This window comes from Sander lucioperca, chromosome 4 (assembly GCF_008315115.2).
Source record: "Sander lucioperca isolate FBNREF2018 chromosome 4, SLUC_FBN_1.2, whole genome shotgun sequence".
Taxonomy (NCBI): Eukaryota; Metazoa; Chordata; class Actinopteri; order Perciformes; family Percidae; genus Sander; species Sander lucioperca.
The window spans coordinates 37,304,219-37,318,312 of record NC_050176.1 but is presented as its reverse complement, the minus strand read 5'-3'; the positions used below and the strand labels follow the sequence as shown (position 1 = coordinate 37,318,312).

The 14,094-nt window shown below is 39.1% G+C and overlaps 1 protein-coding gene across 6 annotated transcripts in view; it reads left to right on the top strand.

Moving 5' to 3' along the window:
- The first annotated feature begins 930 nt into the window (after nt 1-930).
- kdm2aa (lysine (K)-specific demethylase 2Aa) overlaps nt 931-14,094 on the top strand; it is a 50,711-nt gene continuing 37,547 nt past the window's right edge. For 3 of the 6 annotated variants that reach the window (XM_036000169.1, XM_036000168.1, XM_031295395.2), the window contains exons 1-2: nt 1,475-2,208; nt 13,942-14,080. In XM_036000169.1, coding sequence (XP_035856062.1) covers nt 2,173-2,208; nt 13,942-14,080 — 175 coding nt within the window. In that variant the 5' untranslated portion in view covers nt 1,475-2,172. Of the gene's footprint in view, nt 1,099-1,473; nt 2,209-13,941; nt 14,081-14,094 lie in introns of those variants that run through there. The other 3 variants (XM_036000167.1, XM_036000166.1, XM_031295397.2) reach the window with 3 other exon arrangements.

Below are 14,094 nucleotides of genomic sequence, written 5' to 3'. Positions count from 1 at the left end.
TCTCGTACTCATTTTAGGTGGCAAGCTACAACTGGAGCACCTGTCAGAAATTCTCTGTGGATATCATACTGTATGTCTACCACTTTCTTCACTGTCTCATGCTGCCATCAAGTTCACCTTGTAAGCTCCCTTTGACATCCAAAGATTTAAGACTTAAAATATTAACAAATTGATGTTAGACTCTTTTCTTTGGGAATCGAGCAGCAAACTTCTACTTTGTGCTGTCAAAATAAAATGGGAAAGTGAAATGTATTTCCCAAGAATAAGATAACATGACATATGGGTAACCAATTATAACCTGGGTTGTTCATTGCACCTGTAAATGTGTTTTTGGACTTGAACACAGAGTCACCAGTTGTGGGTGTCCACCTGACAGTGGGAGGACGCCCCTTTCTTTGCCAGATTTATACTAGGCTAGATGTAAACCTTACAAAAATACCGTAACATAATTACCTTGATAGTTAGAACTTATAATAAAAAAAAATAACATTCCTATGTGTCAAATGGGGATTCAAGGGGGCAATAGGAAATTAGACAAAACTAATGGTTAACCATGGTTCAGTATGCACATTGGCCATTTTATTCACTATTATTATTAGCTTGTGTGACAACATGTAGTGTGATTTTGTGTGTCTTTCCTTTCCCTGCTGACATTATTTAAGCCTTGTCACTGTAGCAATTTATTACAATGTATTCTATTGTTGTATTGTCTTTTGTAGTTTTGCCCAATGTTGACGATAATAAATTGGAACTGTTTATTGCTTATAAGTGATTATTTACATTTTGATTAATTCGTACTGCGCATCACAGTTTACCATGTTCCTCTCGCTCGCCGTATTCAAGCTGTACGTGTTTGAAAGACAAGTCACTGCCACCAATCACAACAGCTATGCAACGTTTCCCAGCCAATCGCCAAAAGCTCGTCTCAAGTACACTTCCATTTATGGACCGAGAAGCACTTCCTCGTTGAGGTGAAGGCTACAAAACGTGTCCCTCCGATGCGAGCCTTTGGGAGTTAAAACACTGGACACAGAAGACGTCACACATCTCGGATTACTGAAGGTGTATGCAAGTGGACGGATCTGTGTAAACATGGGGGTAAGCATTGTAAAATACGTTATTTTGTTAGATAAATTGGGGTTATTTATGAGTGATGACTAGTTATGTTGGGTAATGGGGCGGTGGTCAGTGCGTTGTATCATCGCGTGATTGGCTTTTTCTCTTGACTGATTGTGTGTTTGTCCAATAATTAACGTTATTGGGAAATATTAACCAATGAAGTATGAGGTCGTTTTCGAATTGTTCTGTTATTGGTAGCTTGCCAGCTCATTCTTATGTCTATTGGTTATACTTGTCCAATCACAATTTGCAAGTATTTCTTGTGAATGACACTGCTGTAGTCCAATGAATGCCTTGCCGGAATATCTGTGATTGGTCCGATGTACGGTTGTGGGCGGGACATAGTGATGTTTTGTGATGGGATGGAAAATGGCGGCTCTTCGGAAACCGCATTAACTTTATACCATACTAGTAATAACAGTGGCAGCAACCATGTACGCCTTTTTCTTGCAGTGCATTTAGAAATATCTGAATGTTGCTATTTCAATATGACTTAAGGTCATGTTGAGTTTTCTATCTATATAAGCAGGACTCCTTCCAAAAGGGCAACATTAGCTGGACACGACTTGGAATGGTGAAGGCAAGGAACAAAGAGTATTCATACAGTCTTGATTTTACGCTAATGATAATTGTATGTACTTTTCTACTTTCATTTAGTGTAGTACTATAATTGGCCTTTTTAAATGAGTAGAACTCTACATCAAGCTTTCAGCCGACGTCGTTTGACCAAACCTGTGTGAAGTCAGTGAGTGTAACGTTAACGTTCATCTAGCTAGAGCTATCCAAAGACAACATAGCGTATTGCGATCTCAATTAGCTAGTCCGGAGACTCAAATTAATCATTTGTTGTTGTTTGAACTTAAGCTAGGTTAGTTTTAGTAAAGTTACTGTTGAAAACACGCGCCTTCCAAGTGCTTGTTTACTATCCAATGGAGCCAAGGGGCGCTGCAGTAACGTCACAGTTGGTGGTTTTCTGATGGGTCTAACATTAACTTTAATGCTCAGTGGCGTTAAATACATGCATTATTGGACAGAGCTCGGTTTCCAGTTATAATGGATGATTCAAAGCCGAGGTACAGCAAAAGGCTGGTAAGTTTAAAGTGAATTTGGTCACGTTGCTTTTTTCTTTTTCTTTTATCAACACTGCTTTCATATGTTAATTCAACAACCAAATACAAGAAATGTGCTGTGTGTGTGTATATCAGTGCTTACGAGGGGGGGATACTACCTGTGAGTGTCCGTTTCTTAACTCAGATTGCCTTTCGTTGCCCTCTTTTATCTTTTGCCATTCTCTGAACTACGGTATTTACATTGCAATACTTTGTTGTCCCTGTCTCCTTCTCTTCTCTCTCGTAGTGGTCATCTCTTTGAGCTGCATATCAGTGTCAGTCTTTCGTTTAATGGCTCTGTTCTTTCCCTGTCCTCTCTGTCTCCTCTGCATAATCTCCTTCCACTTAAAAACAACTTTGTTAAACATACAAAATTTCTCTTGGGGAGAACGAGTTCTGAAAAAATTAGATTGGTGAGGTTTGTATTACTCAGTGAGTTTAGTTGTAATCCCATTTTGTGTGCTGAATCCACATTCACAACATGTTTTTTAATATAAACTGGTAAACAGCGCAGCGATGTACATGTTACAACTCAGGTAGCTAGTGCTGGGCGGTATGACCAAAAATTTGTATGACTGTATATTTTAAGATTCTGGCGGTTTCACGGTATAGGCCTATCACGGTGTTTTCTTTCTTTTGCTTGACTGGGCCTTTATATAGGTTTATAACGGCTTATTCTACGGTCAGTACATAGAATATAAAACACATTTCAATGTCATGTTTACTAAAAGCTTTGATTACTAAAGGGTTTGCATGGCTACACAACATTATACAATAATATTATTTGAAGGAGAATGCGTGAAACAGTCACAGAATCTAAACAGTTTTTATTGTGCAAAGTAGAAAAATAAACTACACATACCAACAACTTTAACATGCTTCTTTTTCAAAACAAAAGAGTTGTAAGATTGCTGTATAAACACTACCTTGACCACAGTTAATGTTGTTTGAATAACGTTAGTAGTTTGGAAGTATTTCGGCGAGGCAAGACCTCTTAAATCCAGTGTTTAAATCATTGCTCTGAACCCGTCTTTCTCGACGGTCTGTAGCAGGACCATAGGTGGATTGTTATTGCGTTCGTAATATTGCATGCTTGAGGTGACAGGTCTTCGTTAGTGTGCCCGGGTAACATTAGCACGACAAGCAACAACCAATTATGTCTGATGTTTTTTTTTTTTTTTTTTTTTTTTAAACAAAAAAACTTTGGAACAGCAGACAGCTCCTCTCTTGGGCACACATTGTTCTGGTGTATCTCCGGTCTTTCTTCATCCTCTATCTTCTCTGTTCTTGAATGTGCAGTAGCGACCGGAGCCTCTCCCAGCTTAAAGCTTTAGTGCGTTACTTTTTGATATTAATGAATGCCGTTACATTCAAGCCATTGCCAAATGAGTTGCTACAAAGCTAATTCATTAATAAATTATTTTGTATTTATTATCGATTGACTTCTATAGACCTTTTTAATAAAACATTTAGCCCCCAGGTCCCTCCCAAAGGACCACAGGGGCAAATCCAAGATGACTGCTGGGGCCATGTTGAAAAAATAACTTTTGAACCAGAGCCCCTAGAATCATGTATACATTTTTTTTTTCTGTGTAATATGTATAATAAAGTATTACAGCTTTAGTGCATAACTTTTTGATATTAATAAACGTCCGTTACATTCGAGCCATTGCCAAATGAAAGTTGGACTTTCCGAAGTCAAAGTCGGAAACACCGCCCTGACCTCAGATTTCCGAGCTTGGAACCCGGACAACTTCGCAGAGTTCAACATCCAACATGTATTGTGATGTGCATCAACAGTTAACAACAGTGTAAGCCGTGGTTAGTGGTTATCTACTGGTATTGCTAACAATGGCTAAACTGGCTAGAGCTACTCCACAATGAAAAATCCAACTTTTAAATGGAACACATTCAACTCGGGTGTGACGTCATTCCCACCTCCGAGTTCCGAGGTAAATGGAATGCAAACCCTGTGTCAATACACGATGTGAGTTGCGCGTGTGCAGAACAGCCGCCATCTGTGACAGCTAGCTACGGCAAACACCACCCGATACCAAACGCAAAATGTTCATATTTTAGTGATAGACCGATTTTATCGGCAGGCCGATATTTGCGTTTTTACGTGTATCGGCATCGGCCGATACGTGGCTGCTGCGTTCGCCGATAGTTTTTCCCCGGCATTATTTATAGACAGGTGACCACAGGCAGCTCTGTGTTGCTGGAGACGCTGCAGTTCACGTGCAGACCATGCACTGCCCCTCCCCCACTAGCACCATGGCAGTCTTAAATTACAAATCAAGCACTTTATTTCAATGGCTACTTTTCAGGTTTATTGTTGTTATTGTTCTTAAATTATTTAAATGTGTTGACTAGAGTTGAGCCGGATACTCGGCTGAAACGAGTATCCGGTACGGATAAAGCACTTTTGCCGAGTACGAGTATTATACGAGTCAATATCTGTGCTCGGATTGAATAAAAATCCTCATTGGGTAGCTGACTGTGTCTGCGTTCTGTGATAGGCTAGTCGTCACAGCGCCCCTCCCCTACACACATACAGATTTATTGTGTTGCTGTGTGTGTCCCGCTCTGCTCACTCACACACAGAACAGCTCTCTCTCTCTCTGTCTCTCCCTCAGTCACTCAGGTCTTTTCCGTTAACGTTGAGGGTTTCTTCAGCTTCAGGTTTGTTTTTTACTTCGGTTTGTAGTACTTGCTTATTAACCAGTAGAGTTCTGGTAAACGTGGGGTTTGTTCAGATGTGGTGCTTGGTAGAATGCGACTCGCGTTGCGTCTCTGACTGTTGGAGATGTTTTTTCTTTTTTAAACCGTCAGCTGGCTCTAAACAGATCTGAAAAACAGCGTCGGACTATTTGATCCGTAGAACACAGTCCCCCCCGCCCCTCTCTCTCTCTCTCTCTCTCTCTCTCTTACTCTCACACACACACACACACACACACACACACATACCTGGTGTGGAAATAAAAAAAATAAAAAAGAACCAAAATAAAAAAGATCACACTGATCATAAAAAAATTAAAAGTTAAAAAAAAGAAAGTTATGTTGAGTATGAAAACTCTTGTTCATTACATTTTACTTCATAATTGCAACCGCATGTGTTGTATTCATTGTTGCAAAACTTGTTCTGTATATAGTTTTTGTTATTGTGATCAAAACCATTGATCTGAAGCTCAATGCTGATGCTGTCATGTAAATAGTTTTCTAATCAGCAATAAATATAACAATTTCTGATCAACCCCTATCAATTGCATGCTTAAAATAACATTCCGGTTAAAGCCCTGCCCATTTCAAGACAACCCGACCCACTTCCTGGTTAAACCCCGCCCACTTCCGGGTTAGGCCCCGCCCAGTCCGAATACAGATAATTCATATGGTTAACAGATACAGATACAGATAATGCTGTACTCGCTCATCCCTAGTGTTGACAAAGGACATTTTGTGATGACCTTATGTCTTATAATATGTCAGCAAGTAATGCATCATCAAGGCTGTGTTGTAGATGTTGATGAAAGCCTTTTACACTTGCACATGTAGCACCCGTACTACCACTCTGTGAGTCACTTACGTGAGAATGGGGGTGCTTGGGTTCGGTGTAGTTCAGGTGGATACCAAGAAGGTGCACCTAATAAGTTACTAATGAGTTGTAAAACCTTTTAACAATAAGATAGTTGAAATTAATGAGACCCAGAGATGGTTTTCGTTCTAGCAAAGAAAATAGAATAACATAGGGTAACGCCCTAGTTTATTTGAATACAAGAATTTGGCAAATAGAATACAAAAACTTTCCCCAAAAGCAATATTAACCAAAATACAAAAGTGAATAACCAAAAGATTTTCCCAACACTTAAATAATAGTTGTTTTTTTTATTTTAGCTGGGAACCCCAATAGTGTCAATCACAATTGTTACCCCAGAATAAATGGGCTAAAAGTTCCCCTCCCTTAGCCCTTTCTTTACAATCGAGAATACACAGAGAACTCTAACAATAAACAAAAAGAACCCTGCAAAGTGTCCTGAAACAAGTCTTAGAAAATGCAGTGATGGGGCCCAATCACACACACATTCACACACGTTCCAGTTTACTCACGGTGACGATTTGACCGCAGAAAAAAACACGTTGCAGGCCTGTTTGGTCTTGCAAAACATTGAGTGCGCTGAACAGACACTTGCAAAAAATTGAGAGCGTGGAAAAACTTTGGTCCGGATCCTCAGGTGCGGTGTGATTAACCGACAGTTCCGCCCAGCATACGCCCACACTGGCTAGCTATCTCGGCTTCCTCCGATCACGGCCTCCGCTCCTTCTCTTCCGCTCCGGCTTTGTTTTACTCAGTCTCTCGACTCACCACCAGCCTCAGTCCGCAGTCCTCTCTCCGAGCCTCCCGCTCAGTTTCATCGGCTTTTCTCGCTCTTTCTAGCGTTTTTTGTTTTTCCTCAATGCACCAGCGTCCCGTGCTCCACCCGGATCCAGCGAGGAGAGAGAAAAAAACCAACCCGAAAAAAAAACCTCCAGCACTCCCTCCCATGTATCTTATCCGGTCACGTGTATATCCACGTTTTTATACCTGAAGCCAATCACTATTGACTATACAGCGTGAATGCCCAAATGACCAATAAAATATAGTAACATAAAAACAGTAAGAATAAAGTAATAAAAAGGCTAACTGCATAGAACCTCTGGAAATATTATTTAGCTAAATAATATAAACTTTAAACGTTAGTCTTAATCACTGTCATGAAATAAAATTACAAATATTGAACCCCTCTTAATTATGTAAAATACATTAATATTTCCTTGTTTAGCAATCAGGTGTCCTCTATTAATTATTTAAAGTAAATAAGCGTTTACTTTTTTTTTTTTTATAATCATGAGACTCGTTTTTTGAGTGTAAGAGATTAATCATAACCCACCCCATTCCCATTACGCTATAATACCCAAGTTTACCACTGGGTTACACACGGTTAACCATATGTAGTGCACCCATCCATATGATGCACATTGCACACATAATTTGGGTGATATGAATGTAAGATGATTGCAGAAGTGACACTGATCTGTGTTTTTGTTCAGGATAACTGATAAAGCGAGGCTTGTCCTAGTCTAATCTGTGCATCCTGGCTTGGTGCGTTTCACGAAGGCCAAGCCAGGCTGAGGAAGAGCGACTAGGTCGAGCCAGGATGAAGTAATTCAGATAGATGCGCGTCCACGGCTTTCCTCAAAAGACCGCAAGGTCGATCACAGATTTACTGATGCCAAAATGGAGAATACGCATTGTACATACTTTATACAGAGTGAGCAGCAGCTTCTTGTGGAAGTATGATGATGTGAAACGCATTATTTGTATAAAAAGAAAAGAAACCCAGCCGCTGTAATGAAACAGCGAGAGAAAGCGTAGCAGACGATCACGGATCGACTGAATGCGTAAGCAGCCTAAAAATAGACATTAACTGACCACTGCTCTGAATTGAAACCGTCATAATCATTCCATTCAAGGATTAGGCTACTAATCATTTGCACAAATTAACAGTTGCCTTAAAAGTAAGCAGAAGATAATGTTACTCAGGACATTTACCATGAAGATCAGTTTTCTACAACGCTAGAGTATGATGCGTAAATATCTATTTCACTCTGTTTCTCCCTCTCTCTCATGGGCTAAAATATAAATTTCCTAAGTCATATTAACTTCCACTGCTCGATTTTAATGCAAAGTGTACAACTGTTCGTTTTTGCAAATGACAAGTGACTCATTGAATGGTTTCAGTTAAGAGCAGTAGTTCATAAATGTATATTTTTAGACTATCATTCAGTCTGTCCGCTATTATTCGCGTTTTTTTAATTTATTTTTTATAGAGGACAAGTTTCCTTCTCTACATATTATATGCCTTGCTCCCTTGTATATATGGACATAGAAAATAAAGACACTGAAGAAATCTGACTCTAAAATCTAGAAACTATAAAGATAATTAAGTGATAAATTCCATGCACACTGTAAACATGAATGGAACAGAGTATATTCATCAGTTATTTCCCCCCTAGCAAAATATAAGGTCAAAAACCATTGAGGTGTCCTCTCCCTGTTGTAACATGAATGTACAGTAGCCTACATCACTAGATAGTTACTGGTCCAGTGAACTAAGACTATAATTTTGGAGGATTGTACAATTAGGATATGTTCTTTAAATTGTACAATCCTCCCAAATTATAGTCCCAGTTTACTGGACACCACAATTTGTGTGCTAAGAATGCCAAATACAATGATGATCCTTATTGTTAAAGAATTAATCAACTAAAATAATTCAAGGTGCATTGGTCAACTATAGAAATGTACAGCATTGTATGTATTGGCCTTACTAACAGACTTCATTGAAAACACATTTGAAATTGTATCAGCCTTTTCTAATTATCTCAACAACTGCCATAATATATTCATCAAACTTCTAACAACAATATGAGCAGTCTTCATACAGCAATGTAACTGTAACAATGACTGTCACATGAATAATTATTTAAAAAAATAATGGTCCCAACTTTAAATAATAACAGTACTTAAATGAACAGCAATATGCACCTGTTGTATTTTAATCCAGGCTGATAACAATAGGGTAAAACCACTGCTGGGTGATCAGAAAAGGCTCCAGGATTAAATAAATCCTGGCTGTTAGCCTGGTCGGGAGCAGGCTAGCGTTAATCGCGATTAAACACGGTTACAATGCTGACAGCTAACGATAAACGGTGTAAAGTGTGACTGTATTTCACTGTAGAGGATTCAACACCGGCATGTAACAATCTGCAGCTGCCGTTGTCGGAAAAACAACACAGTGCGTTCAATGAAACTGGTAATTTACAGCCTCGTGGTGCATTCAAAGTTGTTGTTAAATGCCCTTTTCCCATCTGGTTGTTTTTGTCATTCAACAGCTATTTACTAGTGAAATAAGTTATTGTTATAGTGATTACATTATTATTAAACATTTAATTTTGACGATATGGCCTTAGCAATAAACAAGCCGTTCTTTAATGTTGCCAACTGTTTAGTACCCTTCTTTTTTTTTTTTACTTTCTTAAAAAGTATCGGTTCAGGCACCGTTAAGGCACCGGTACCGCTTTAGCACCGGTATCCAAACCAAACAATACCCAACCCTAATATTGACTCTAGATTCAAATGTGTGACTAGATTAAATATATAATAAACAAATATAAATCTTAAAATCAAGTTCATAAAGTCACTTTCTTTGCATTCATTTGATTCCCAATCAAGATGCACTGGTAAGAATTGCTTTCCATTGTTAATATGTACTTAAAAACAGTTCTGAAATGCAAAATAATAGAATTTTAATCATGTGATAAAACATGCGATTAACTATAGAAATTCAACGATTAATCGCGATTAAGAAAAAAAAAAAAAAAAAAGTTTATTTGAACACCCTGCTATTTTGCAAGTTCTCCCACTTAGAAATCATGGAGGGGTCTGAAATTGTCATCGTAGGTGCATGTCACCTGTGAGAGACATAATCTAAAAAAAAAAAAAAATTCACAATGTATGATTTTTTAAACCATTTATTTGTATGATACAGCTGCAAATAAGTATTTGAACACCTGAGAAAATCAATGTTAATATTTGCTACAGTAGCCTTTGTTTGCAATTACAGAGGTCAAACATTTCCTGTAGTTTTCACCAGGTTTGCACACACTGCAGGAGGGATTTTGGCCCACTCCTCCACACAGATCTTCTCTAGATCAGTCAGGTTTCTGGGCTGTCGCTGAGAAACACGGAGTTTGAGCTCCCTCCAAAGATTCTCTATTGGGTTTAGGTCTGGAGACTGGCTAGGCCACGCCAGAACCTTGATATGCTTTTTACAGAGCCACTCCTTGGTTATCCTGGCTGTGTGCTTCGGGTCATTGTCATGTTGGAAGACCCAGCCTTGACCTATCTTCAATGCTCTAACTGAGGGAAGGAGGTTGTTCCCCAAAATCTCGCAATACATGGCCCCGGTCATTCTCTCCTTAATACAGTGCAGTGGCCTTGTCCCATGTGCAGAAAAACACCCCCAAAGCATGATGCTACCACCCCCATGTTTCACAGTAGGGATGGTGTTCTTGGGATGGTACTCATCATTCTTCTTCCTCCAAACACGGTTAGTGGAATTATGACCAAAAAGTTCTATTTTGGTCTCATCTGACCACATGACTTTCTCCCATGACTCCTCTGGATCATCCAAATGGTCATTGGCAAACTTAAGACGGGCCTTGACATGTGCTGGTTTAAGCAGGGGAACCTTCCGTGCCATGCATGATTTCAAACCATGACGTCTTAGTGTATTACCAACAGTAACCTTGGAAACGGTGGTCCCAGCTCTTTTCAGGTCATTGACCAGCTCCTCCCGTGTAGTTCTGGGCTGATTTCTCACCTTTCTTAGGATCATTGAGACCCCACGAGGTGAGATCTTGCATGGAGCCCCAGTCCGAGGGAGATTGACAGTCATGTTTAGCTTCTTCCATTTTCTAATGATTGCTCCAACAGTGGACCTTTTTTCACCAAGCTGCTTGGCAATTTCCCTGTAGCCCTTTCCAGCCTTGTGGAGGTGTACAATTTTGTCTCTAGTGTCTTTGGACAGCTCTTTGGTCTTGGCCATGTTAGTAGTTGGATTCTTACTGATTGTATGGGGTGGACAGGTGTCTTTATGCAGCTAACGACCTCAAACAGGGGCATCTAATTTAGGATAATAAATGGAGTGGAGGTGGACATTTTAAAGGCAGACTAACAGGTCTTTGAGGGTCAGAATTCTAGTTGATAGACAGGTGTTCAAATACTTATTTGCAGCTGTATCATACAAATAAATAGTTAAAAAATCATACATTGTGATTTCTGGATTTTTTTTTTTCGATTATGTCTCTCACAGTGGACATGCACCTACGATGACAATTTCAGACCCCTCCATGATTTCTAAGTGGGAGAACTTGCAAAATAGCAGGGTGTTCAAATACTTATTTCCCTCACTGTGTGTATGTGTGTGTATGTATATGTGTGTGTGTATGTATGTGTATATATATATATATATATATACACATATACATATACATATACACATACATACACACACACATATACATACACACACATACACACAGTGAGGGAAATAAGTATTTGAACACCCTGATATTTTGCAAGTTCTCCCACTTAGAAATCATGGAGGGGTCTGAAATTGTCATCGTAGGTGCATGTCCACTGTGTGTGTGTGTATGTATGTATGTATGTATGTATATATATATATATATATATATATATATATATATATATATATAGTAGTTTTATTAAGGGGAAAGTACATAAATACACACAGTGGGGAAAAGTATTAACAGGATTTTAAAAAACAAAATAACATAGAACTAGAGATGTCCGATACTGCCTAAAATGCTGCTATCGGTATCGGGAAGTACTGGAGTTTATGCACCGATCTGATACCACGTAATAAAGCTCTAAAGAAAATCTATGTTAAAGTAGTTTATTTATGTTATTTTTCTGTTATAACTGACTGTCAAACTGCATAATAAAAGAAAGTTCTGTGGCATTCATTGTTTGTGTTTGTTCATGTTTCACAAAGAGTTTAACCTGAGCCAGACTGACAACAAAAATAGAAATAATATCACATCCATACAGGGATAGTAGTATACAGTTGTTAAAACATAATAAAATATATGACACACTGGTATCGGATCGGTACTCGGTATCGGCCGATACGCAAGTTCAGGTATCAGAATCGGTATCGGGAAGCAAAAAATGGTATCGGGCCGTCTCTACATAGAACATGAGAAAATTACGTTTGTTAGAGATTCTGATTTAAGATTACTTTTCGATAAATCGCCTTAGACAGCGCTGATGAAACGCAGTGGAATTTAATTTGATTTGGGCTATGTCTTTAGCAATTGAAAGGTGCTTATGGAATAGTTATGGCTCACTAGCACAACTACCACTGCTGGTTTGAAGGTTTATGATTAAAGTGGATCTAAAAGTAACGTGTGATGTGTGAGAGGCATCATTATACGTAGATAATTGATGATCTGGCTTCAATTCACCACCCCACCATCTGCGTCGCCGATTTCTCCAGTCTCCATAATTTAATGTAAATTTGAAGTTTGTATTGGTAAGACCTGATATGTTAATGAATTCAAACTGGCAATCTTGCACTGAAGTACACACGGGGGGCATTAGAAAACACTGTGTTAATCTGAGATTATTGTGTTTTTGAGGTGGGAGAGATTATAGAGCAAAGGGGGGGTTGGGGGCTCAGCCTGGGATTATCCCTGGATCAGCTGTCATGACAACCCTACAGCAGTATTGTCTCTCCATCAATTAGAGGCAGTGTTATGATATTTTGTTTGTGTGATTTAGGGCTGTGCTCGATTGAAGAAATTCTTAGTCGACTAACACTCATTCAATTGTATCGACTAATCGATTAGTTGATTTAATCGACAGAGCTGTAAATCTGAGTTTCTCCGCAAAGAGTCATGCAAAAGCACCACTTTAATTCTTGTGTTTACCAGAGATGTGCTCGTACATTTCTTGGAAATAAGTCATGAAAAAAGCATAAAACGTGACTAATCGACTAAAGAAATCTTAGTTGACTAAGACCAAAACGACTGATTAGTCGACTAATTGACTAAGAGGGAGCAGCCCTAGTGTGATTTGAAGCATGAATAAGTACCTGATGTGTGCTTTCCATTCATATTTGTGTCCTGGGGTTTATTTTCATGCATTTAGTGCTTGTGGGCCTTTTTCAATTTCCCCTCATGTTGCTATTTAAAGGAGAAATAGCATGCTCATTTTCAGGTCCATACTTGTGTCTTGGGTTTCTACTAGAAGATGTTTACATTCTTTAAAGTTACAAAAACGCATTGTTTCTCAATCAAAGTTGGCCGACTCAGCAGACATTGAGTTCCCAGTAGGGTTGGGTACAGAACAGGGTACTTTTTTAGGTACCGACCGCATATTCTAGTCTTCGAGGCAATCAGACAGTCTTGTCTGAACTGATCTACTGGAATAGAAGTCTACACTAAAGCCTGTAGTTTCTAAAGGACATTATATAATAAATAACTTGTTTAGGCATAAGCTAGCATCTTTGCCAAGCCAGTTTGCCAAGTTCATCCTATCTTCAATTTCATCTTTTCGTTAATAACCTGTCGGGGTCGCTGGGAAACCTAAAAGCTAGCTCAGGATTCTTACTCAGACAATTTAAGAAGAATACTGCTTGTGATTCTTCGTGACTGACATACTGTACATTTAACTGATGCGTTATGCTTTAAACGCTACTTCGATTTTAATCAGGGCAGCAATCAGTCCAAAGTGTCACGTCTTATTGTTATAACCTCTTGCAGTAGTCCTGCAAGGTGGGCTGAAACCACCTCACGGCTATGTGCTTGCTTTTATTTACTCGTGTGCTTTGATGTAAACTATAACATAATGCTAACCCAAACAAACCTGGGATAGTAAGTCATCTAATGTCACACAAGCAAGGATAAATTATTGCAACTTGAACAAATGTTGCGTAATGTGTCTGTAACGCTCTGTTTTTGCACCTGTTTCTTTAAGATTCAGTTCCGGTCCTTGTTTGATTGTCTCCTCCTTACACCGTTTGTCCTTTTCTCTGTCACCTATGCCTCATATTATATTTTCACCCATCTGCCCTTCCCTCCATCTTCCTAGCGGGCTGGTACCCGACGACGTTACCATGACGACGGCATCTCAGATGAGGAAATTGATGGAAGGAGGATGTTTGATCTGGAGGAGAAAGTCCACAGTCAGAGGTTCAGCTCTAACCGGGTCCTGCGCATGGAAGGAAAAGGTATGTAAATAATG